Below are 25,362 nucleotides of genomic sequence, written 5' to 3'. Positions count from 1 at the left end.
CAAAGATGGGCATCACAACAAGCCTCGGGACAAGGCTGGTTGAGGTGAAAGCACCAGGATGCAGTTTGCTCTTGCTCAAATGCAGCACCTATTTTCCATAGAGCATAAAGTCGAAATAAAACCAGGAAGGTGGCAGAGGGGCAGGAGCAGCCCGGAGGAGTCTCCACGACCTCTGCACGCTGCCTGCTCCTTCTGAAAAAGAACAGAATCCAGCTTTCCCACACTCTTTCCTATTTGTTTTACAAGCGAGGGGAAGAATGAATAGGAGGGAGCTAAGCTGCAGCTGGGCAGGGACTTCGTGGGCAGCTCCGGGGGCGCAGGCAGTGGATTCTCAGCCTCAGAAAACAGGGCTGGCAGCGATGGAGCAAACTCAATTGCTTTAATTTGCTGCTGCTGGGTGCAGGAATAGCTTTGGTGCTCACTGCCATTCATAGACCTTGGGCGTCGTAATACGCTGGTGAAGACACCAAACTGCAGAGATTTGGGAAAGTCAGCGCTGGTGCCGCCCGCAAGGCAGCAAAACACATCGAGCAAAAAGCTGCTCCTTGTCCCCAAGTGCTCGCGGCGCGAGCAGAAGCCACATGAGAGAGAAATGGGCAGCGGGTGCGGGCAGGGGAACAATGAGGCTGTGTTTGCGAAAGGCCGTGGGCTCAGGCCGCCGTTCGGGGCATGATTCTTGTTGACATCAAGTGATTTCATGTGACTGACTCACTCCAGGGCTGCTGGGACGAGCGGTGCGGAGCGGCTCTCGTGTTGATGTGTCTCACACCCTTCGCTGCTTTGTCCCCAAATCGCCTGTTTGTGACACGGCTCGGCCGGGCACTATTTCCCTCCTTCCCCGGCCACACAGTGCAATTAAGCACCAGCCTCATTTAGGGGCCTGACTCAATATTTAACGAGGGCATGAGCTCGCTAAGGGCAGGCAGGCTGGGCTCTGCTCTCAGCGATGGGATCCAGCCCTCTGAGCCCAGCAAGATAAAAATCAGGGAGGATTTGGGATGGGGTCCCCTCCCTTTCAAGTGTCAGGAGCGCAATCTCCTTTTTGCAGTGAGGACACAGGGGCCAGGTGGCTGTTCCCCCAGCCAGGTGCCCCAGGATGCAAACACGGGACTATCGCTGTTTGCTCAGGTGCTGCTGTTAATGAGCGGGGGCGGCGGATTTTTAAAGTAGCGATGTGTGAGGGGCTGCATCCCATGGGGTAGAAAGCTAATCCCTGCTCGGACGAGCTCGGGAGCCGGCTCGGGCGGACAGATGGGCAGGGACGGGAGCGGCTGCAGCACCAGCTGGAGCAGAGGGAGAAGCGGCGCTCGCAGCCCGGCTCTTGGCAGCATCTTCAGCAGCAGCTCCCTGGGGCACAAGTTCAGGAGAGCACCGGGGTATGTGAGGCTCCGTCAGGCTGTGAGGCTCCTCGATGCGTTGTTTCAAAAGCACCTGTTAATAAAAAGGGGGAAAAACCCCAGCCCGACATCCCTGTTGGAGATATAAGAGGCGCGTGTGCTGCGGTGGGTCCTGCGGTGGGTTTAGGCAGGAGAGCGCAGGGTCTGCACAAACCCTCCTGTGTTTGCTTTCGGTTTGGTTTCTTTTCGAGAGATCTTGGAAGTCAGGAGCCTGGAGAGGAGGCTGGAAAACAACTGCTCCACCCACTAATGTGTCTCACGGCATCGGGAAATGCCTCTGCACTTTGTTACCTCTTGATTAGCTATTTGAACGCATTAAACTTGGAAGAAAAGCAGGAGATGTCCCAGCAGGTTGCAGCGCAGACCTCCCTGAGCAGCCACTTTCCTGGCCAAGCGTGAGCTCCCCGTGTGGACGCTCAGCAGCCGGGGTGCGGCGCACGGTGACAACTGCGTCCCCAACCTCTCCAGAATGAGACTCAGGGCTGGCACAACACCCAGAGCCACCCACTGCCTGCCCGAAGAGCTAAAGATGCCTTTTGCAGAAAATAACAGCAAGAAATTCTTTCTTCCTCTTTCCCCTTCCCCAATATCCCATGTGCTTCTGGCTTTGCATATTTTTAATAAAACAACGCTACGAAGGAAGCATTATTTTTAGAGGGAGGAAGAACAGCACATAGTAGGGGAGGAGGAACGATTTCCCAACCAGATCTGTCACGTCAGGAAGAAAACCAGCTCCCTCCCAGCCCTGTGTGCCCAGCTGGATGTTTGCTCCCGAGTGACTCTTGTCCCGGGCCCGTGGCCAGCGGGGACGCGCAGCTGGGCACTGGAGCTGGGGAAATGCTGCAGATAACACCAACCTCTGTGTCTCTCGCAGGGCCGCTGTCCCCACGCACCCGCCCAGGTGTGAGCCGGCCGGAGGCGCAGGATGGCAGGAGCCGCTGGATTTGTCCGCACGTCCCTCGCTGTTGTCACCTTGCTGGGTAAGAGCAGCTCCTGGTCCATTGGGTGCAAGGGTTTCCATGAGTCACAGCCCCTTGTGCGCTGCAGTGATGCTAAAGCCCAGTTCTCCCGAGGGGGTTTATGCAGCCAGGGATGTGTCTGTGCTGTGCCCAACTTCCCTGGGTACTGCTCAAGATTGGAGACAGGAACACTTGACAGACACATCTCCCCTTTTCGAAATTCAAGTTAAGTGAGATGCAGATCATAGAATCATTTTGGTTGGAAAGCCCTTCAAGATCATAAAGTCCAACCGTTCCAACCACCTCTGGCACTGCCCCATGTCCTGAGAACCTCATGTCCGTCTGTCCAGCCCTCCAGGGATGTTGACTCCAGCACTGCCCTGGGCAGCCTGTTCCAATGCCCCACAGCCCTTTGGGGAAGAAATTGTTCCCCACATCCAACCTCAACCTCCCCTGGTGCAACTTGAGGCCGTTTCCTCTCATCCTATCACTTGCCAGCATCATCCCTAAATGAACCCCAAGCAGTACTAAATCACAGGCACCCAGTGCCCGAGGCTCGCCCTGGCCTCGGCACAGGGAGGAATTTCACCCTTGGATTCGCTCAGGGTGAATCCGCTTCCCCTCCTGGTTTTTCTAGAGATTCCTTTTTGGCCATACCCTGAGTGCCAAGATTCCCCCGTTCATCGGGGACCATTTCTGGATCTCAGAGAGTCTCAGGCTGCACCCAGAAGGTCCCTTTTCAGCAGGGAGACGTTTCATTTCAGACAACTGAGAATTCAATAATGTCTTCAAGGTAATTCATCATCCCAGGCAGAGCCTGCTCGCCTGTCCTTATAAATATCTAATTACATCTTAATGTTCTCCGGGTCCCCGAGGAGGTGGAGGGAGGGGTGGCCGCCCTAGATCGGGAGGCAATTAGCCCGTTTGGAAATTGGTCTGACCCAAATCTGGTAGAGGCAGCAAGATGGAGTTGGCCTCTCCATTAACCAGCTGAGATCGTGCGGTTCGCTCTCCGTCCAAGCTGAGCCTACCAACAAAACACCAACTCGCTGTTGAGCCCGTGAGCGTTATTTTCTCTTGACCTTTGGCTGCTGATGCAATGGATCTCAGGAGCCAGCTGGGACAGAGAAATCCTCACCGGGAACACGAGCGAGGGGCCAGGGATACATAAAATAAAGTCATTTAGAGATGAGGTTGGAGGAAAGAATCCAGAGAGGGTGACGAGCCGAAGCCTCCAGGTCTGGGCTGTCACTCCAGCCCTGGGACGCGAGGTTGGCAATGTCACCCGCAGCAATAAGTGGAGGTTTAAAGCTTATGGAGCGCACAGAGAAGACTCTAATGAACAAAGCTGTCAGGAAAAGCCTCAAAATTTCCCTTGAATTTCTTCATTCAGCAAAAGCCACAAAAAATCTTGAAGTCTAAGGCAAGCCAAAGCGCCGTCCCTTTGTTCCTCAGAAAGCATCTCGTTAAAAATAACTCTCTGTTCCTCAGAGAGCTGTTCTTTAAAAATAACCGCTTTGATTTTGTGCACGTGCGCGTTCGGATTTCCTATAAAACCAATTAATCGCCCGTTTCCCTCATGCGCCGAGGCTTCGGGCTGTGGTCAGTGCTCCGGAGCTCTGGCTGCGCTCAATAAAAGGATCATAAACTGGAATAGAGCCTGGAAAACGTTCAGCTGCGACATTTCTCGTTCCTGGCCCGCAAAGCGAGCGCGGAGCTCAGCACAAAGGGACCGGCCTCCCGCACACCTGGGCTCTCCAGGGCTGCTTTGCAGCATTTTCCAAACACTCCTGAGAATACAAAAGGCAGGAAGGGGCTGGTGCCGCTGCCGCCTCCCCACGGTGCCAAAGGAGAGAAGGTTTTTGTCTATTCCAGCAATATTCGGTATAAAGTTTGCAATTTTTTTATACTCACAGAGTCCTTGGTGACATATTTCAGGATACAGTATTTTACTCTCCCAAACAACAGCACAAGTCACACCGAAACATTCAAGCGTTTCTGCAGCTGTTCCTCCAAATCTTAATATTCAAATATTCCACTTTCACCTCTTCCTATTTATTTTGGCGTTCATTTTTTTTTGGTTTTCCTAATAATGAATATTCTAGCCAGATGTACCGGTATATTTAGCACAATATCTGCTCATCGAGCTGGATTTAACCCAGAACGGGCTGCATCAGGCATGCCCAGCTCTGAGCCCATCACTCTGCTTCTTGCAAATACAACTTGCAGGCTTGACGACCTTTAGTTTGTCTTTGTCTTTCCCTGCTACCCAAATGATAAGAGCCCAAGGAAGGGACGTGTTTTGGTGACATTAAAAGTGAGAGCTCTGGGGTGACAGAAGCAGTCGGACAATCTGTCTCAGGGGTGCTGAGATTTCCTGCCCGGCTTTGCTCTCAGTTTAGTTCTAACCATATCCCGAAATTGTAACCGCTTAATTATTGCTTTAATCTAACACTTGTTTTGCTTAATGAGTGAGATCCAGGCATTTCACGCCCAACACCAACCAGACACCTTGGAACTGTAGATAAAAGCTCGTCCGAACTTCTGACATTGATCACATTTGAGAAAATCAATGCCTAACAATTGCGGTCCATAACCTTGGCAGAGAAAAGGCGACAGCAGTGGGTAGCAATGGGGTGCAGGCTTCGGGTGAATCAGAAGGGATGATTAGCACAATTTGGCTTGATTGGGAAGGAGCATCCCATGAGAAAAGCCATGCATGGGACCGTTAATAATATATATTTTATTTGATAAATAAATATATTTATCATATGCTACCTATTAATCTCAAAATGTAAAGCTGTTAAACCTCAATCCGTTCACTACCATCTATCAGAACACAATTAACACATGACATTGTTATGAATTCTCCACTAACTCATGATTATTTTACCTGCCGGTCAGCCGAGTTATTTCCAGCTGAGACATTGCTGCCCCAACCCAGGGAAGATTTCCGGCTCCTCCTTTGTGAATACAACTAATCTAGAAGGAAAACAGCACCTACGTTGATGCGGAGGGAATAAAACCCCCAAATGCTGCTTTTCGCTTATTCTTAAGTATCAGGCAGAGGCCACGGTCTGTTTTCTGGTGGGACACTAGGGGCCATCAGGCTCCCGGCTGCACGTGGCTCCTTTGCAGCAGCAACTCCAGAGCCCAGCGCTGGGTAATTGGCTGATGCTCGGACACAAGGAGCAGCCAACAGCTGCTCCGAACTCCTGGAGCCAATTAGCGGAGCCCCTTCTCTCGTCTCCCCCTCATCTCCCCCTCATCTCCCCCTCATCTCCGCATGCAAGAGCAGCCGGAACATGAGAGAAACCCCAGGAGCTGCAGGTAAAGAGCTGCTTCCCCCAGCCCGGCAGAGCCGAGCTGCCCGTTCCCTGCTGGAAGTTACTCTTGCATAAAACATCACACTTACTGGAGTCACTTAATTTAAGTAGTGACCATGCTGTGTACGGTAGGGAAGGAGACAGATTGCTGGTTGGCATGGCGGTTTTAAGATGGTTATTAATTCAATTACAAAGCAGGGGAGGATCCTGGGGGTGGCTGAGCATCACTAAGCACCCTGCCTTGAGGTGGCTCCGTCCCTGCTGGGGACAGAACAGACTTGCCGGTGAGCGTTATCCCGCCAGCCGCTTCTGCATGGGAGAGATTTCCGGGCAGCTTCTGCCTTGTTCTCATTTATTTGCGCTGCCATTTCCACAAAGGCCACGTGGAAGGGGGTCTGCGAGCGTTTTGCCATTTATCTGAGACACAGAGTTGCTGCGGACAGCTGGCACTTGCCAGCAAAACATCGTCAGCACGCCAAAGGTTGGCCCAGGTACAGCACAGGAGAAGGAAGGGACTTCTTATCTTCCTCTTCTGCCTACACCTGAGCTGGACTCAGGACAGCAAGAACAGAATCAAACCCATGTCTGAGCACTAGAAAGCTTCGAGCTCATCCTGCGAGTTCAAAAGCAGAGCTGATACCGCAGCAGTGGTTCGCACACCAGCAAACAGCAGGTTGGAGCCATCAAGAGCTGACGATGTCGCAGACAAAGGGATGGAGGGACCTGCCAGGCGTGGGCAGGGAGGCAGCGGCAGAGCTGAGAACTTACTGCGGAGACCCAGGTTCTCCTCTCTTATCCCGCAGAGGACTTGGGAGGACCCAACCAGCCGAAGTTTGTACAACAACCAGCTCATCCCCACTGCCAGAAGGGCACCAAGGGGTTCCCAGCTCCGGTCCCGTCTGTGCGTGGCTTTCCAAGTGTCAGCACTCCTTCATCCACACGTCTTGAAGCACGTCTGGTCCTTCTGGCGTGGCAGGGATGGTGCGAGATGCTCAGCGGGAAACGCACGTTCTCTGCCCAAAGCCACGGATGGGGTTGGGCTGTGGTGACAGATGGTTGTGGTTTTCACGTTGCTCCTTCTTTTATTCTAGATGCAGTTCTGACGCTGCCACACACCCTACAAAACGTAAAAAATGAGAAATTGTAGAAAAAGCTAAATGGAGCCAGCAGGTTTTCCCTCTCTTGCAGTTTGGTGCCGAGCCCAGAGCAGCACCAGGAGCTACGGGCCGGTGTTTGAGGAGCAGCCCGTCCACACTCTGTTCCCTGAAGGCTCAGCAGAAGAGAAGGTCACGTTGACATGCCGAGCTCGGGCCAGCCCTCCCGCGACCTACAGGTGAGCTCACCTGCTTCCCCCTCCGTACCAGGACTGGGATGCAACCAGCAAGAACTTTGCTTTCCATTCTCCACTTTTTATATAAAGAAAATCACTAATGTGAGAATCAGCCTCCTCGTCTCCATGGGATGTACAATCCCACCCAGGCTGTGGACTAGAAACCTAACACCATCTAAACCTAAACCTAACACAGATCCCACAGCTGGATAAAACACCAAGCACAGGCACAAGGCACCACGGGGCTGCCGTATTTACCCCTCTCACGTCTCTCTGCACGCTGTCGGCAGGTGGAAGATGAACGGCACGGAGCTCAAGATGGAGCCGGATTCCCGTTACAGGCTGGTCGCAGGTGACTTAGTGATAAGCAACCCGGTGAAAGCCAAGGACGCCGGCTCCTACCAATGCGTGGCGTCTAATTCCAGGGGCACGGTGGTCAGCAGGGAAGCCTCCCTCCGCTTTGGCTGTAAGTTTGTCTCCATAAGGTAAACAAAACGCAGCCGCAGTTACACTGGGGATAAACCGAACCCCCCTGCTCGTGTTAATTAAAGTTGGAGAGAAGCTCTCCGGTGCATGGTACCCAACAGCATCACGTGGAGAAATCCCGTGGAGAAATCCCCTGGCGCTTTCCATTAACATGGAGGTGCAGCTGAAATCTCATGCACAATGGAGAAAGTCAGTAATGTTTTCAGATCTCTCTCTGTACAACCACTGAGAACACCGGCCTGTGGATGGGGAGATAAAACGCAGTTATTCCCCCACGCTGATTTCTTCACGCATGGAGGTTTCACTCTGCGTGTTTAGTTTTGCAGGAGTTCTCCGCAGAAGAGCGAGACCCCGTGAAGATCACGGAAGGCTGGGGGGTGATGTTCGCCTGCAGCCCTCCTCCCCACTACCCAGGTAAGGGTTGGCACTCCAGCATCGCCGCTGGCAGGGATGGGCGGCACTGCTGGCGCCAGGCAGAGAGATACAAGGGATTCCCAGATGTGTGAATCACTCCCTGCTTTCCTTTGGGAATTTTAGGGAAGCAGATCTGTTGTTAATTCAGGCTCTGTAAAGCTGCAAAACAGAGACAGGACTTTGCACGTGGAGCAAACAAGTTCCACCCAAGGACCAATTCCAGCTTAGGCTGGTCTAGAAGACAGCCTGCTGGGTTTAGTCCCACCTGAGAGGACACCGGCGACTTGTGCAGTGTGTTCCTTTTTCTCTTCCCCACAGGCTTATCCTATCGCTGGCTCCTGAACGAGTTTCCCAATTTCATCCCAGCTGACGGAAGGCGTTTCGTCTCTCAGACCACGGGAAACCTTTACATTGCCAAAACAGAGGCTTCCGACCTGGGGAACTATTCGTGCTTTGCCACCAGCCACATCGACTTCATCACCAAGAGCGTTTTCAGCAAGTTCTCCCGGCTCAGCCTCGCTGCAGAGGGTCAGTGCTCGTGGATTAGCACACGGGGACTGCGCAAAATGCAAAATGAACAAGCCAGAGCAGAGCACTCGGGCTCCACAGGACTCCAGCGCTGCATAAATCACCCACCGGCTGCTCTGGGGAGCTTGAGAGCTTCCAAAGATACGAATTGGCTGGAAGCTGGGGAAGCAGCCCTTGCTCCAGGCTGTGCTGCTTGTGCAGCTGCAAACCCTATCGTGGGGATTCTCTGCTTGTGTGACACAACACAAGGTGCAGTAGGATCATACAGCCCCAAAACTACTCTGCTCTGCCTTTGGTGACCTTGCAGAAGCGCAGCTAAAGATACTTCTTGGGCAAAGGGAGTTAAGCAGGTAGAAAATGAAGGAGAAATAAGTCCTGAGATGTTGTAAAGAGGTTTTTTAGAGCTGCTTTAAAAAGAAAATGAAACCTCGCCTCTGCTCCCTTACCCACATGCATAAAGGTGTTGAAAAGCAGTGTAACCTTGCGGGTACCTCTGCCCTTTAAGACCCAACATGTGCCATTTTAAAGCCATCTGCAACTCCTCAACAGCACTTTCCTTTTCACAGATGCCAGGCAGTACGCACCCAGCATAAAAGCCAGGTTTCCTGCCGACACCTACGCTCTGGCCGGGCAGATGGTGACTTTGGAGTGTTTCGCCTTTGGAAAGTGAGTGCAGCATCTGCGGCGCTTGGAACAGGGAGGGCAGCGCGGAACCCGCAGCTTGCACAACCCCCCTCTACAACCCAGAGATGGAGGGGGAACAGGAGGACGGAGGAGCTGGCTAAAGCCACCTGTCCTGCTGGGACCTGAGGGGTTAAATGGGGACTGAGCGACACCGCGAGAGCTGCCCTTCACCAGATTTACTTTTCCACAGCCCCGTTCCTCGAATAAAATGGAGGAAGCTGGACGGCTCGCAGTCCTCCAAGTGGATCGGCAGCGAGCCCCTCCTGCAGATCCAGGATGTCGGCTTTGAGGATGAAGGAACCTACGAGTGTGAGGCTGAGAACATCAAAGGAAGAGACACCTACCAGGGCCGCATCATCATTCAAGGTAACGCATCTAAACGCACACCTGGCAAGACGCTTCGGGCAACAGACTGAAACCACCAGCTCTGATCCTGCCTCGGATCAGCCCCAATTAAACCTATTGCAAAGCCCTAACACAGTCCTGCAGAGATCACTGATGTCTTTCCACTTTTAGGCTATGGCAAAGGGAGAGAGAGACCTAATTTGCTCTAAAACAATTCTATCTAAAATGAGGTAACCAGGGATGGGAGTGTAGTGGTAAAAATCAGGCTTAGCTGTCAACTAAGATCCTCGCCAAATCTGGGGTACTTCCACAAGGGTTAATACTTGGAGCTATTAATCAGATGTAGGCAAGCTACAAAACCTGTTTCTCTTCGGTTGAACTCATTTTTTCCTGAAGCTCAGGAACTACTGTATTTATTCTTAAGGAGAGAAACCATAACGTTCTTCCCTTAGGTCTGGATTGTGCCGTAGTTTTGTGCAGTCCACAGGCACAGCTGCAGCCAGACCCACAGAGGCTGGCAAAAGGCTGTCGCTCTGCTGAAACACGCTGTGACAAATAAACCCACCAGCAGAGGTGACACTGCGAGCATCCTTCTGCCCGCCTGGCACGATGAACCTCTCACCTGATCTCTCTGGCTCTGCCGACCTCTTTTGCTCCTTTGCAGCTCAGCCGGAGTGGCTGAAGGTGATCACGGACACGGAGGCCGACATCGGGTCCGACCTGCGCTGGAGCTGCGCGGCCGCCGGCAAACCCAGGCCCGCGGTGCGGTGGCTCCGGAACGGGCAACCGCTGACCTCCCAGGTACCGGCGCGGGTCCGACAGCCAGAGCAGCTCAGCCGGTCGCACCCCAGAACATGCAGCGCTGAACCAGGCTTAGAGCCTTCCCCTGCCTCGCTGCAAGCGCATCACAGCCCTGTTTTTATCACCCCACATCCCTATTCCATGTGCCCCCCATGAGGCTGCAAAGCGATGTCCTTACCGACAGCAAGGCCCTTCTCCCGTCACTGCCATCCCAGCCATTGCTTCACGCAGCTACAGAAACTCACGGCCAGTTATCAGGGCACATAAACAGCACCTTGTCTCCGTCTTTGTGTGACGTGCACGCTGCTGCTCTCAGGAGCCTCAGCAAACAGAGCACGGCGATGGGAGGTAGCGACCGGACACACATTAAAAAAAGGGTCCTGCGTTTTCTCCCATGGAAAACCAGGCTGGCTTCGAACTGGCAAAGAGTCTGCAATGCAACTCAACCCTGCACACGTGAGGCTTGAGTTCCATTTCTTGTTTTACTCATCTAATGGGTTCATCCTCTTGTTTGCGCAGAACCGCATCGAAGTGAGCGGTGGAGAGCTGAGATTTTCCAAGCTAGTCCTGGAGGACTCTGGCATGTATCAGTGTGTGGCTGAGAACAAGCATGGCACAGTATATGCAAGTGCTGAATTAACAGTGCAAGGTAATTTCTCATTTCCCAGTGCTCTGGGTTTCAATGGGACACTGAAGCGTTTTAGATCTCTTCCTAATATCTTATACTTGCAATCTCAGAGTAAGACAAGAGCAGACAAAAACTGCTTCACTCACCATTGAAATATAGTTACTGGTTCAACACGACACTCTACAACCCTTTAAAATTTAAAGCTTGTGTCAATTCAGTAATGCTGAGAGAGAACAAGGACATCTGCTTAGCTACAGAAAGCGTAGAGGACACACAGCAGCGCTATGAGCTCTCTCCCACTACACAGCTTTCCTCTTTTTTGGAGGAAAGAGGTGAAAGAAAAGAGTTGGGTGTCCACTCAGCCTCCTTTGATGGATGGCGACTGGAACTGGACTCACGCCAAACTTGTTCCACATTTGTCTCAAAGCTTTATCTCCTTGTGGGAGATGCCAGAGATAAACTGAAGGCCCTAAACTGTTCGCCATTAACACTCTTGCAATGCGTGAGGGCAACAGATAAAGCCCAATCCTACCTCTGCGATTCCAGGCACTTTTGGGCAAGCTGGATGTCTGCGTTGGCTTGGTCGGGATATTGAATAGAATATCCTCTACATTTTCAAAAGCAGCTGTTCTCGTGTCTCTCCAAGACCTTGCACTTGTTAGGGTCATATCGCCATCGCTCAGTACAACCCGTGTCACATATCCCCTGCCCCGGCAGGTGCCAGAAACCACCACGGCAGAGGAACCGCTCCATCCCGCTCACCAGATATTGCCATGCTTCTCTTACCGAGCCGCCTAACAACAAATCAATACCCAGTTAGGTGGCAGCTCAAATACTCACACAGCAAGGTTTTCTAATCATTCCTTAACCATCTTTTTTTCCCCCCGCTGTAGCCTTAGCACCAGATTTTAGACTAAACCCAGTGAAGCGGCTGATACCTGCAGCCCGAAGCGGGAGGGTCATCATCCCGTGCCAACCGCGAGCCGCACCGAAAGCCACCGTGCTCTGGACCAAAGGGACTGAACTTCTGACCAACAGTAGCAGGTAGCAGCACAGCGTCAGCTTCCACTTAGAAACTACCGCTAAAATTACATTTGTTTTCTTGCCAGAAGACTGGACTTGATGACTCAAGTGTGCCGCAGCATCCTTGAACATAAACGCTTTGTTATTCCTCTTGTTTCTTCTTTAGAAAACTCCTACGTAATATTTTTGCAGTTCTGTCTTTATCACCGGTTTCTCTAAAATCAGCAAGTGCTCATATACAGAACAAACAGATATTTTAACCTTCCTCTTGTGTGGTTCTTCTTTTACCAGGGTGACTATTACCACAGATGGCACCTTGATCCTCCAGAATATCAGCAAATCCGACGAAGGGAAGTATACCTGCTTTGCTGAGAATTTCATGGGCAAAGCCAACAGCACGGGAATCCTCTCCGTTCGAGGTAGAGATGTTTGCCTTGATTTGGGGTCAATCGAGCAAGAAACATCTAAGAATGCTCTGATGTGACGTTGCTCCTCTCCTTATACTCCCAAAACTCAATGCAATACTCAGGGAGTTAAAGACATTTCAGCCTGTGGAGTAACAAATCTTATGCCTGACCCACTAAATCATACCCACCATCCTTGGGAAATGCATTTACATTTTGTAACCACTGTAATCCTTCATCTTCCTCCTGTACAACTACAGCTGTTAGAGAGGGATGACAATGAGTTGGCAAGTGTCAGCTGATTTGGATGCTCTGCAGCATTAACACACACCCGGTACACAGATATTTGCAGCTACCAGCCCTCCTCGCTCTTTCTCTGCAGATGCCACCAAAATCACGTTGGCACCATCTAGTGCCGATATCAACGTCGGTGAAAACCTCACTCTGCAATGTCACGCGTCCCACGATCCGACTATGGACCTGACCTTCACCTGGTCACTGGATGATTTCCCCATTGACTTTGACAAGTCCGAGGGGCACTACCGGCGAGCCAGCGCGGTGAGTAGAAAGGGTAATTACGCCCCACCAAAAAAAGACAGAAAACGAACACCAGCCTCTTTGTTTGCGCGTTGAACACTGGATTGTGATCAGGGACGTTCAAATGCTCTCCCCACTGTCTCTTCTCTTCCCCGCGCAGAAGGAAGCTGTTGGGGACCTCAGCATCTCCAACGCGCAGCTGAAACACTCGGGGCGGTACACGTGCACAGCCCAGACCGTGGTGGACAGTGCTTCGGAGTCAGCCACGCTGACCGTCAGAGGTAATTGCTCCGTTGGAAGGTCCCCTGCTCCTTACAAGCCCAAAATAACTGCACGGTCCTTGCAAGGGATCAGCTCGCTCTTCCCTTGCGACCAGCTCACCATCGGCAACCTCACCATCTAACGTTTGAACTGGATGGGAAAGGCTTATGGGCTTTAAAAGAGGCCAAAATTGGAGGGGAGGCTTCCCAGCCTCCAGAAAAGAAATGCCTGATTTTAATGGATCACTTGCACAATATAAAGAGCAATAAGCCTCCAAATGCTTCATGTCAATACCACGTCCGTCTGTCTTCCATCACCGCAGGACCTCCAGGCCCCCCTGGGGGTGTGGTGGTGAGAGACGTCGGTGACACCACCGTCCTGCTGAGCTGGAGCCGCGGCTTTGACAACCACAGCCCCATCGCCAGGTACCTCGTCGAGGCGCGGACCCTCCTCTCCAGCACATGGAAGCAAATGCGGACCAGTAAGTGTCTGGACGGCGGCACAGCCGGTGCTGGCAGCAGAGCCCTGTGCCGAGTTCTTGCTCCGCGCTCCGCTGGCTGCCACTCGCTCTATTTGTTCTCCTCTCGTGTTATTGGATTATATAGATCCTGTAAATATTGAAGGCAACGCAGAGACAGCCCAGGTGGTGAACCTCATTCCTTGGATGGATTATGAGTTTCGGGTCTTAGCAAGTAACATTCTTGGAGTCGGGGAGCCAAGTTTACCCTCCAGCAAAATCCGTACCAAAGAAGCAGGTAGGTGTAGATACGCTGAGAGGTAAGGAGGGGGATCAGAGGTACCTGTCCTGGAGGGGAAGGCTGGCCCGCAGCATGCCTTGGGCCCAAACAATTAGTCATCTCCTTTGCGATGCCATCACAAAATTTTCTGCCTTCTTGCCCATTTACATGTCAAAGACAAAGTAGGTACCAGAGCTGGCAGCTCAGTTCACCAGCATTCAATACAATGTATTAAACCATGATAAATCCTAGCTAGGGGGAAGGAATCCTAGAAAGTGGAAGGAGCCCTATTATATCACGAAGCACAGCCCTGCAGAGACAAGGTAAATCTCCCAGCAAATGGCTGTGAATGTTCATTCCGTCTTCTTCTGCTTGAACGTGCAAGCAGAAGGGACATAAGAACAGCAGAACTGCTTTCCCCACACCCAGTGCATATTAACTCCTTCCTAATAAAAGCTCTCCTCCATCTCCCTGCTTTTGAGCTTGATCCTTGTCCCCTCAGAGACATGTTGCCTCCAAATCAGCTCGTGGGGCACCAGTCAATATCCTAGACCTGATTTTCACAAACATCTGAAATACTTAACAGCTGAAAGCACAGAGACCAGCGCTTTTATAGGAGCTGCCAAAGCCTGGCTATTCCCAGACTGCGCGGTGTCTGTGCTCATCTTCATCACCGTTGCTCCTTTAACCCACCCTGTGCCGTCTGCTTTTGTTTGGGGACCCGACAGCACCTACTGTGGCACCATCTGGGCTCAGCGGAGGCGGAGGAGCTCCCAACGAGCTGATCATCAACTGGACGGTAAGTCAGCAGCTCGACACCACCCTCGGACGCTGGGAGAGGGCCAGGGGGAGAAGCAAATGTCATTTCTTTTGCAAAATGAGCGCCATGATTACAATTTTGATATGCAGTTGAGCCAAACACTGCGCTTAGCGCAGTCTTGCTCATTTGAACCGACCAAGGCTCCTCTTGCATTCTGCTCCCCCCTCACAGCCAACACTGCGGGACTATCAGAACGGAGACGGTTTTGGCTACATCTTGTCGTTCCGCAAGAAAGGCACCCAGGGGTGGCTGACGGCGCGGGTGCCGCACGCGGAATCGCTGCACTACGTCTACCGCAACGAGAGCATCGGCCCCTACACCCCCTTTGAAGTGAAGATCAAAGCGTACAACAGGAAAGGAGAGGGGCCGGAGAGCCTCACCGCCATCGTGTACTCCGCAGAAGAAGGTAAACGGGAATGGCAGCAGTTCCAAATTCACCACGTTTTGTCCAACCAACCATGTCCTCAACCGGCTCCCTGCAGAGCTCTGTCTGTGGGAGCTGAGCGATAGGTTTCCTTTACTCAAAGAGCAGCTGAGAGTGATTTCAGAATAACATTTATCTTCTACTTCAAATACACAGAGAGATGTTTCCCTAAGCCCATTCGTGACCGTGCACCGAGCAGCACGCAGCTGTGGCCCCGCTTGTCCTGCTAAATCCCTAAATCCCTTCCCCTCGCTTTGCTCCGTACGCACAACACCAGCTGCCTGCATGGTGACGCTGCTGCAGGAGAACCCTCCATTTCAGGGCTGGGAAAAAGGATTTTATTCCCTTTTGTTGTCTTTTTCAGAACCCAAAGTGGCTCCTTTCAGAGTTACGGCCAAGGCTGTTCTGTCCTCGGAAATGGACGTGTCCTGGGAGCCCGTTGAGCAGGGAGATATGACCGGAGTGCTGTCGGGCTATGAGGTACGAGCCTGCGGTGGGAACGCGAGATCCTGAAACTGAGACTGGAAAGCCCAGCAAAGAAAATTCCCCCAGGCTAAGCGAGGTGAAAGGCAACAGCATTTTGTTTCCAAAGATAATTAATGGACAGCACGACGCTCTAATGGGGCCAGTACTACTGTTCACAAGGGATTAGTAAAAAACATCCTTTTTTCCATACAGGCTGTAACCTTATTCCTGGGCACACGCTGAGCAAAATGCACAGGAACAAAAAATAAAGGGTCTTCAGTGCTGACCACAGATAGGGCTGGTATCTACAGATGTCTCGATCCTTACTAAACCCATCACGCTCTTTTCTATTTAGATCCGGTACTGGAAGGATGGTGATAAAGAGGAGGCAGCTGACAGAGTGAGAACAGCGGGGCTGGTCACGTCGGCTCATGTCACAGGCCTAAACCCCAACACAAAATACCACGTGTCAGTCCGAGCTTATAACCGGGCTGGAACCGGCCCCCCCAGTCCCTCCACCAACATCACGACAACAAAACCACGTGAGTGAGCCCTGACCAGCTGCGTTCTGCTTCTTCTGCTCCCTGGGGCTGCTGATTCCTCCACAGGGTCCCCAACAATCAGCTGATGAGCTTTTTTATCCTGGTGCTTTAAGGCAATTTAAATAGTCCATAAAACAGTGCCCTGAATTTCCTCAGGTCAGTCTTGTGGTCTATGTATCGCTTATCCTAGGATATCTGTGTCCAGAGTAATGTTTGCTGGGATGTTTCTCTTTAAACCAACCATAGTGGTGCCATCAGCCACGCCAACTAGTTGTAGAGTCTCAGGAGGGGGTTGTAACCAGCACAACCTTCTCATCGGTCACTGACTTACTGAATCTCTGTCTTTTTCTGTATCTCTTAGCACCAAAGAGGCCGCCTGGCAACATCTCCTGGACTTTTTCTGGGTCTACAGTCACCATCAAGTGGGACCCGGTGGTGGCGAAGGCAGACGAGTCTGCAGTTACGGGGTACAAGGTACAAGCAGCACGTAGCTGGCTTTGTTACAGGTGACACTGAGGAAATCGCGGTGGACATAAACTCAAACTTGCCTCTTCCAACAGATGCTTTACAGGCAGGATTCCCACTCTGCTCCCACCCTATACCTGGCCAGCAAGAGCCGGATCGACATCCCTGTCCCTGAAGATTTCACTCACGCCTTCGTACAGATCAGGGTGACGGGCCCCGGGGGAGATGGAATCCCAGCAGAAGTTCACATCCTCCGAAACAGTGGTACGTACGCTCCTCTGACTCTACACGCTCCGTGCGCAAACCCCCATTTACAGCGTGTTTCATAGAGCACTGGAAAACGAGCTCAGAGAGAGGGGTTAATCTGCAGGACTATTTGCTACCATGGTTCTTTGATAAGCAGTGATTTTAGTCATCCCCCTCCCCTGCCCGGCTACAGCACAGCATAGTAACAATAAATGTCATTATGTCTTAAAATCCCACTCTCCCTTCCAGGAACACATGGGAACATCCTAGCTCAGTGGTTTAGGTTGAGAATTGGTCTTTGGCTCCCTTGTGCTGTTTGCTCAAAGGACCTTCTGATGATTCCCCTCCAGCAGCTGACCTCTCCCCAGACCCCGAGCAACCTTTCGCTCTAGCCTGATCCCAGCTTTATTACTTGCAGCTAAAGCCCTTGAGGCCCCACATAAGCCCGACTTACATTCACTAAGAGTAAAATTCTGTGTTTGTGCGGCCCCAATCCCAATGCCAGCAAGTCCCCTTGATTCAGAGGGGAAGTGTTCAGGTCCCACCTCCAAATTCTTGTTTCAAAGAAACGTTCCTGGGATGTTCCTCAGCGCCAACCACAACACGAGCAACGCAGCACCCCAGAACTAACATTTCACCCACTCTTTCCTCAAGACACCAGGTTGTGTCCATGCAATGAGGCAGTTGCTCCTTCCTCCTCCCCTTTCTTTCAGGGACCAGTATGATGGTGGAAGACTCTGTGACGAGGCCGGTGCCACACGCTGTCATTGTCACAACTAACTCTCTAGTCATGGTGGCCCTGATCAGCTACCTGGAGCTCTGACGGTGGCCAACGCGGCACAGGACTCCGGGACGCGCTTCCTCAAGGGACGACTCGATACTCGGCTGCTACAACCTCAAGTCTGTACCACAGCAGCACTACAGAGAAAGGATTTGATGACACTGGTTGAAGGGAGGAAGAAAGGAACAGTTTTTTGCTTTTGTTTTGGAAGAACATAAGCTTTCGTACAAGACATGGGTCTTTAACCGATTAAAGATTTTTTTAAAGAAATGAGTAAAATGAAGAAGAATTCTACGTGAATTCTGACAGCCAACTGCCCCCCCAACACTGTATCCAGTAGGTTTTTGCCTTATGAAGCCATTTACTAAAGTAACCAGACTGCTAAACTTGACTACTTTTTAAAAATACGTACAGTGGGGTGGGCATGGGGAGGACGGGGACTGAGGATTTCCCAGTGATCAGCATGTTCCATACCAACCCCAGTCACAGCCCATCTCCAGCACATTATAGGACAGGATTTTACCCCCCCAAATAAAATACGAGCCCAACTCTGCAGCAACGAGCCCAAGGAGATAAAGCCACACGAGAGATTGAGCTCTGTCCCATCCTGGGGACGGGTAAACACCAACTTTAGACCATGAAAAGCTGGTTTTGTGACACTGGTGTTAACTTGCAACCCCAGCCTATCGTTTGTATCAACTGTTACGCTGTGAGGTGCCACGCTCAATGTTATCTGTAGCCCACGTGCTTTTGGGGTGTTTTTGTTATACTGTTTGCTTCTTTCCTTTTTGTTCGGGGAGGAGAAGGGGTAAGTAAAAGGGAGATACTCTTCTAGTATCAGCTAATTCAGAGAGGCAGTTCTACCTCATAATGGAGCTGTCAACATATCCCATTTCTATAGAGAGAGGGTCTTAAAGGAGGAAGAAAAAGGAATATGACGTGATTTAACCAAGAACTGGAGGCTCAAGGAAGCCACCACTGGGGCAGCAAGGAAAATCTGGCCTCATTCAGGTCCATGTCTCTACACAAACAGTTCCTTGCAGCCAAAATATGACCCGGGGATGCAGGACTGAGAGTGGATCAATAAATCAGTCTGGTTTTCAGGCCCAAGGCTCACACGGGAGCTGATACCCCAAAGCTGGATGGGGATGTCAAGGTGCACCGTTAACTAAAATGACTGGGAGTGGATGTTGCATTTTAAAATCTCTTTGTCTCCCAGTAAAGCAACCAAGTGACCCAAGTTAACTAGAAGCTGAACTACATTGCTTGCTGATTAGATCCCAAGTGCATCTTTAGGGATCTTGACCTTCCTTGTTTCCCAGCGGACGATGCCGCTGGGCTGAGCAACCTCAATTCCAGAACTACCCGACAAACAGCTCCGAGCGCAAAGGCAAGGGATTGGACATGTGGTTTCTACATGAGATGCCAATTCCTTACCCTTGTTAATTTTAAAACTCCCATGTCCTTGGCCTTAGTGAGAGATTATGTGCGTAAATCCCCGGCCTCCCTGAGGAGTTTTGCCTGTTGCATCTATTCACAGTATCCCATTACGATTCTTTTAGCATCTGGAAGCAAGAAGGTAAATGCAGCACTAGGTTCAGGCCTCCTGTTTTAAGATAAATGTTTTAAGAACCAGGCAAAGAAAAAGAAACTTAATGAGTCTAAATATTGAGAGGATGGCTGCAGCAAAAAGAAAGGGTACTGCAGTGTTTCCATGACAAATAACACCTGGGATAAAGTGAAAAGAGAAGCCAACAGCTCCCAATGGCACATGGCAGGAACCATCACCCCTCAGCCTGTCCTGAGCTTCCTCCTGCTCCCTCTGCAGCTCCCCAGGAATTACCCCCTAAATAGAATTATATTTTTGTATTATTTATGTTCTTGAAGACTTTAAAGTATTTTTATTGATGTTTGGAAGTTGGGTTTGGTAAAATGTTTTATGTTGTTAATTTGGCATTTTTGTTATCACCTTCATCTCGCTGGCCCTTCAGCCCTTCTCCCACAGAAGATGTGATGAGAGGAAAATTAGGGATTCATTCTTAGCTCAAAAGCAGAGCAAATTAGAGCTTGGGCAACCTGATGGATACGTAGAACTAGTGGTAGTCATGATGACAATATTTAGGAGACATAAACTAACCGGACCTATGGAGCATCAGAGCGCTGCTGGGTGATGCTGCTGCAGAAGGGCGGGTCCTATCAGGAGAGGAGCAGCCGAGGCGGGCAATGCATCCAAAAAACCTTCACCGAAGGGAGAAGCAGATGCTGGAGCCCCCCAGGAACGATCCTATCGAGCAGCCGGCAGGACCAGACCAGAAACCCCCGGCACTGCAGAATTGTGCTGACCCAGCCAGGAGGGAACGCCGAGCGGACTTTGGAGCACAGAGCAGCCACAATCACAACTTTCAAATGGGTTTCAGGTGCAGAATCTGCATCAGATCAGCCCTGCACATCGCCAGAGCCGTTCAGGGCCACGCAAACACTGGCTCTGCCCAGGGGCTGCTCTGCTTGCATACCCATGGACACAGTTATTAATGATTCCCATCCAGGGGAGCACACCAGATACCTCTGGGGCAGAAGAAGGTGCTTTGAGGGAGCAGATGGGGATGAACTCTCAGAGCCGTGCAAAGCGAAGCGAGGAACTCCCGGGACGCTCCAGGGCTGAGGTTCAGCATCGCTTTGGGTCGGATCACGCTGGCTCTGCAATATCTCCTTGGTCTCAACAGATGCTTCCAAACGCCTCTGGTAACACCAGTGGCTACGTCTGTTTTATTGAACTTTCCAGCACTGGAAAGCAAGATGCTTCATAGCACGGTTAAAACAGTATCCCAATGCTGCAATGACATTAGGTTTTAAACAGCAGCCACCTGAAACATTTCCCCAGAAAGGTTAATACGTTTTCCATACATTCCTCTGTTAAACTAGATCACAGGCACATTTTATATAAGAAGTGAAAAACTACATGAGTTGGATTTCCAATGCTCCAGTTAGCACTGCTCTGCATTGCAAATGGGCTGAATATATTCTAATTTGTAAAACTGATGGGACAGTATTTTCTAAACCCTTCAAGTGACAAGCAGATCCCGTTAAAAGTTAAATGCCTTCAATTTTCATTCAAGCTGCACCTCTTTGTTTGAGAAGGGAAACCATCCGTACGTACCATTGCATCTTTTGCAACATCTTAAAGATGACACACAGAAGCAAAGAGGAATGACTTCGCGATGACCACAACAGCCTTACAACCCCTTGCTTGGACTCCAGTTCTGATCTTCACTCCATCGACGGCTCCAAATGATTATTTCACCCCTTGCTGATTAAGGGACAGGGCACATTGTGAAGGGAGGGGGACACAAAACGATTTCCACTTGAAGTACTGGTAGATGAGAAAGGCCAAGCTCAAGCAAGCTCCATTTTTGCTCATAGACACAAGCCACGTTAAGACACATTGCCTTGTCTTAGGCAGCCTGTTCTGCCTTATTTTGGTTTTTAAGAGGCAGTTAGGTGACACACAGAAAAGGATCCGCACATGCAAATATAGCCAGGGCAGCATTTATATCTAGTTAAACTTCACCTAGTCTATAAAGAAAGGTGTTCAGAGCTGGGGGAGAAAACTTAGATTTCGAAACCTTAACAGAGTTTACTGGCTTTAACTTATTGCATTGAGCTGCAAATCAATTTCCTGACTTGCCAAGAATCCCCTTCATTTAATTGCTCTGAGCGTTTGCTTCAGGGATTGATTTCCAGGGATGAGTTAAGTGCTGGGGGTTTGTTCTCAGCACCGTAGTGGCTCAGCAAGGAAAATAATCTGATTTCACAGGGTCCACCAGACCTTTCAATAGTGAAAACCAACCTGACAAGGGTGCTGTAAGGAAAACACAGCGAGGGTGAAATGTTCTGAGACTCCCCAGTAAGAGGAGCTTTACAGTTCTGATTTATTCATATTTAACATAAAATAATCTTCTACCTGATGCTATTGAGCTTACAGACTGAAGATCACGCTTCGGGGTTTAGGTTGTCTGGGCTAAATTCAGCCCTCGGCTGTTGGAGTGAGGAACAGCCCAGGTTTGCAGCACAGACTCAGTGCTGTGCCCTCATCTCTTCGCCCAATAAATCAGTTGGACAACACAGGTATCACACTCGGATAACGCCTGGGGGGTCTAAATCCCACCTGCTCCAAACACCCTCAGCTAAACCCCAGCCACGGGAAACCCTTTGCTGCCAATATTTTAATCCAGCCTCACTACACACGCCCCCACAGAGCTGTTTTCTTCTCAGTAACTTTGTTGTACGCTATTTTTTTAAGAAAACCAAATGGGAAACATTGTAAGCATACCGTACTGACTGTAATGATGGTTATTTATTGGCTACAGTAGCACGCAGTTCATAAATAAAGATCTTCAGAGACGTTAGACAACTACTAGAGTCTGGAATATTTGTGTCCAGCCTTAAATGCAATTAATACAACTGGGTAGGAACAACCCCAGGTTCCAGTGTAAGTTGGGGAAGGACCTGTTGGAGAGCAGCGTAGGGGAAAGGGACCTGGGGGTCCTGGGGACAGCAGGGTGACCATGAGCCAGCACTGGGCCCTGGTGGCCAGGAAGCCAATGGGACCTGGGGTGGGTTAGAAGGGGGTGGTCAGTAGGTCAGAGAGGTTCTCCTGCCCCTCTGCTCTGCCCTGGGGAGACCACACCTGGAATCTTGTGTCCAGTTGTGGCCCCTCGGTTCCAGCAGGACAGGGAACTGCTGCAGAGAGTCCAGCGCAGCCACCAAGATGCTGAAGGGAGTGGAGCATCTCCCGTGTGAGGAAAGGCTGAGGGAGCTGGGGCTCTGGAGCTGGACAAGAGGACACTGAGGGGTGACCTCATTCGTGTTTATAGATATATAAAGGGTGAGTGTCAGGAAGATGAAGCCAGGCTCTTCTCGGTGACAACCAGTGACAGGACAAGAGGTAATGGGTTCAAACTGGAACACAGGAGGTTCCACTTCAATTTGAGCAGAAACTTGCTGCCGGTGAGGGTGGCAGAGCCTGGCCCAGGCTGCCCAGGGGGGTTGTGGAGTCTCCTTCTGTGCAGACATTCCAACCCGCCTGGACACCTTCCTGTGTAACCTCATCTGGGTGTTCCTGCTCCATGGGGGGATTGCACTGGATGAGCTTTCCAGGGCCCTTCCAACCCCTGACACTCTGGGATTCTGTGAATACCTTGCTTGCTCAGGATCCCTGGCCCAGGACAGTGTTTTTCCCGACTGCCAAATGCAGATCCTAATACAAACAGGGAGCCCAGCAAGACCCCAACCACACGGAGCTGGACCCCTCAGCAGAAGTTAAGCCAATTAAGATACAGTAAATTCAAATTCTACCCCATAATCAAGCAAAAGAGGAGATATTGTCCTCGGTGCAAGGAACTGCATGTGTTGAGAGCCTGGTTAGAGATGTTAATGTTCTATCATGTGCTCGCTCTGGCTGGTATTCCAATGGCTGGAAAGTAACACTAGAAAACTCAAGTTGGAAATTTCAGTTGGCTTATTGGCAGAAAGGATAAGTGACTGTTGGAACAGCTTGCCAAAAAGCTTCCTCATCAATCACAGCCTTTAAAGCAAGGCTGGAAGTCTTCCAGGAAAGACATCCACTGGGTCAGCCACAGGCCATCAGGCTTGCAAAGGTTCGCTTACATTAAAGAAAATTATTTCCTTCATTGCAGGAAGCGCCGCATGAAATCACCCTATGTTATGTCAGATTGATTCATCACAGCTATTCCTTCTGGCCTTAAAAAGAAATAAAGATCTCTTGGTTTCTTTCTACCTTTGGGAAGGATGTCAAGAGATCAGCTGGAGCAACTGCATGCAGTGCAGGTCTGAGGGTCTGCCCTGAGGAGCGGAGAAATGAAAAACTGGGCTCAGCAGGGCCTGGTCATGGGGATTCTCACCCAAACCCTCTCCCTTGGCACATCCTGATGCATCTGCTTTCATGGAGCCTCTAGAAAAAGCCATTATGTTTGACCGCAGGGTGCAGAGGTGCAAGATGTGCTCACGAGCCCCACTCTGAGCCCCCAAGGACAGAGGGATGGGCTTCTCCTTCCCTTCCCAGGACCACACAATCATTTTGGCTGGAAAAGCCCCTCAATATCATCAGGTCCAACCGTTTCCCCACCCCTGGCACTGCCCCATGTCCTGAGAACCTCATGTCCGTCTGTCCAGCCCTCCAGGGATGGTGACTCCAGCACTGCCCTGCGCAGCCTGTTCCAATGCCCCACAGCCCTTTGGGGAAGAAATTGTTCCCCAGATTCAACCTCAACCTCCCCTGGTGCAACTTGAGGCCGTTTCCTCTCATCCTGTCACTTATTCCTTGGGAGAAGAGACCATTAGAAGCTCCAGCTGCCCACAGCTCGAGGGGACGAGTGTATTTGGTTGCCATGTAACACCGCTCAGCCCGTGGCTGCTGGGTAAGGGTCCCACAAGACTGGGCTCAGCTGGGCTCAGCCCCCGGGCAGGCTCCAGCCCCTTTGCCTCTCGCTGCAGGCAAGGCAGCTCATCACCGGGGCCGTAATTAGCTCAGGGATTTATGCTGCAACGGGGCTCTGTGAAGGCGAGCACAGCATCATTAAAGACACCAGCAGGGATCAGCCAAGACTGAGATGAATCCCTCCCCAGTTCATCCCCTACAAAGGCAACTACTGCTTTCTCAAGAGCCATCATTAAATGCCGCTGCACACAGTATAAATCAAGGAGACAAATGACTCGGCGCTGACAAACAGGCGGGTCCTACTGGAAACACAATCACAGCTGGGCAGAGAGCGCACAGAGGGATGAAGGATGCTGCGAGGCATCGCTTGTGCCCATCAGTCCTGGAAAGGGGAGAGCAAACACTGGTTTTCAAAGCGATCATTCTGTGGACTTAGAAAATGTTCATTAGCAAAAGAATTTTCAGTGTAGTGTGGAAGAGACGTGAGCTGTCCTTGGGCAAGGGGGGTGTGTTATGCAGCCGGCAGTGATGCATTCATACACGTTTCTTAGCCATAAGTAAAGCATTTCCCTCTTTACCTTCTGAAAACCAAAGCGGGATGTTCAGAAATGTCTGTCCTGCCATCAGCGTATGAAGCAGCCGGAGCACCAGGGACAGGACAGGATCACTGGTGCATCCACCGGCCCAGCGCTGCCCCGCACAACCAGCCCGGCTGCTGCTTTGTACGATGCTCTGAAATACCCACCCAGGAAAGGTGGTTTACAAAACCAAAGGTCATTAAAGAAAATGCGGCACTGCTCAATATTTCCCAGCTGAACTGCTGCAGGAACAAGTGGAAGAATTAACACGGATCCACGTGCAGAGGATGGAAGAGTCAGACAGCCCCATCTCAGAGCAAAATAAGCATATGGGGTTTGTTTTCCTTTTTTTTTTTGCTGCCATTCAAGTTCCAGCAGTTAAGACAATCTAGTTATTCAATTTAGATAAGCTTCAGTAGCTACCAGCAATTTGAACAGCTGCCTGTGCCTCGCCATTCTGTTATTACCTCCTTCTTTCCAAGTGCTAATGCCATTAGCAAATTGACTTCCTCCCTCGCACAATCTGTCTGGCTTTACCATGTACAACACTAATTGCTTCCCAACGCTCGGGACCATCAGCAGAGGTTTGTACCACAAAAGACGGGAAGGGGTAGCAGGAAGGGTTTGCACGCGGTTCCTGGTCTCCTCTCCTCCAGGCTGAGGAACACAAACTGAAGGAAGAAGTTTAGGGAATTCAGTGAGAGCTTTTCCTGCAATTCGGCCA

General features: G+C 50.9%; 1 protein-coding gene across 1 annotated transcript; it reads left to right on the top strand.

Moving 5' to 3' along the window:
- Nucleotides 1–2,322: 2,322 nt before the first annotated feature.
- On the top strand, nt 2,323–17,645 carry CNTN2 (contactin 2; the record flags this gene model as incomplete). The annotated part of the gene is made up of 22 exons (XM_080358529.1): nt 2,323–2,377; nt 6,871–7,015; nt 7,303–7,478; nt 7,817–7,912; nt 8,231–8,440; nt 9,007–9,106; nt 9,315–9,490; nt 10,134–10,270; nt 10,790–10,919; nt 11,792–11,942; nt 12,213–12,340; nt 12,708–12,883; nt 13,023–13,143; nt 13,446–13,604; nt 13,729–13,878; nt 14,589–14,659; nt 14,852–15,086; nt 15,469–15,584; nt 15,925–16,111; nt 16,473–16,585; nt 16,672–16,840; nt 17,536–17,645. The coding sequence occupies 22 exons, from the start codon at nt 2,323–2,325 to the stop codon at nt 17,643–17,645; spliced, it is 3,111 nt and encodes a 1,036-aa protein (XP_080214655.1).
- Nucleotides 17,646–25,362: the final 7,717 nt, after the last annotated feature.

The sequence above is a fragment of the Nesoenas mayeri genome, assembly GCF_963082525.1.
Source record: "Nesoenas mayeri genome assembly, chromosome: 23".
NCBI classification, from domain to species: Eukaryota; Metazoa; Chordata; class Aves; order Columbiformes; family Columbidae; genus Nesoenas; species Nesoenas mayeri.
Note: the sequence above shows the minus strand (reverse complement) of the source record. Positions and strands in the feature narration are given on the sequence as shown.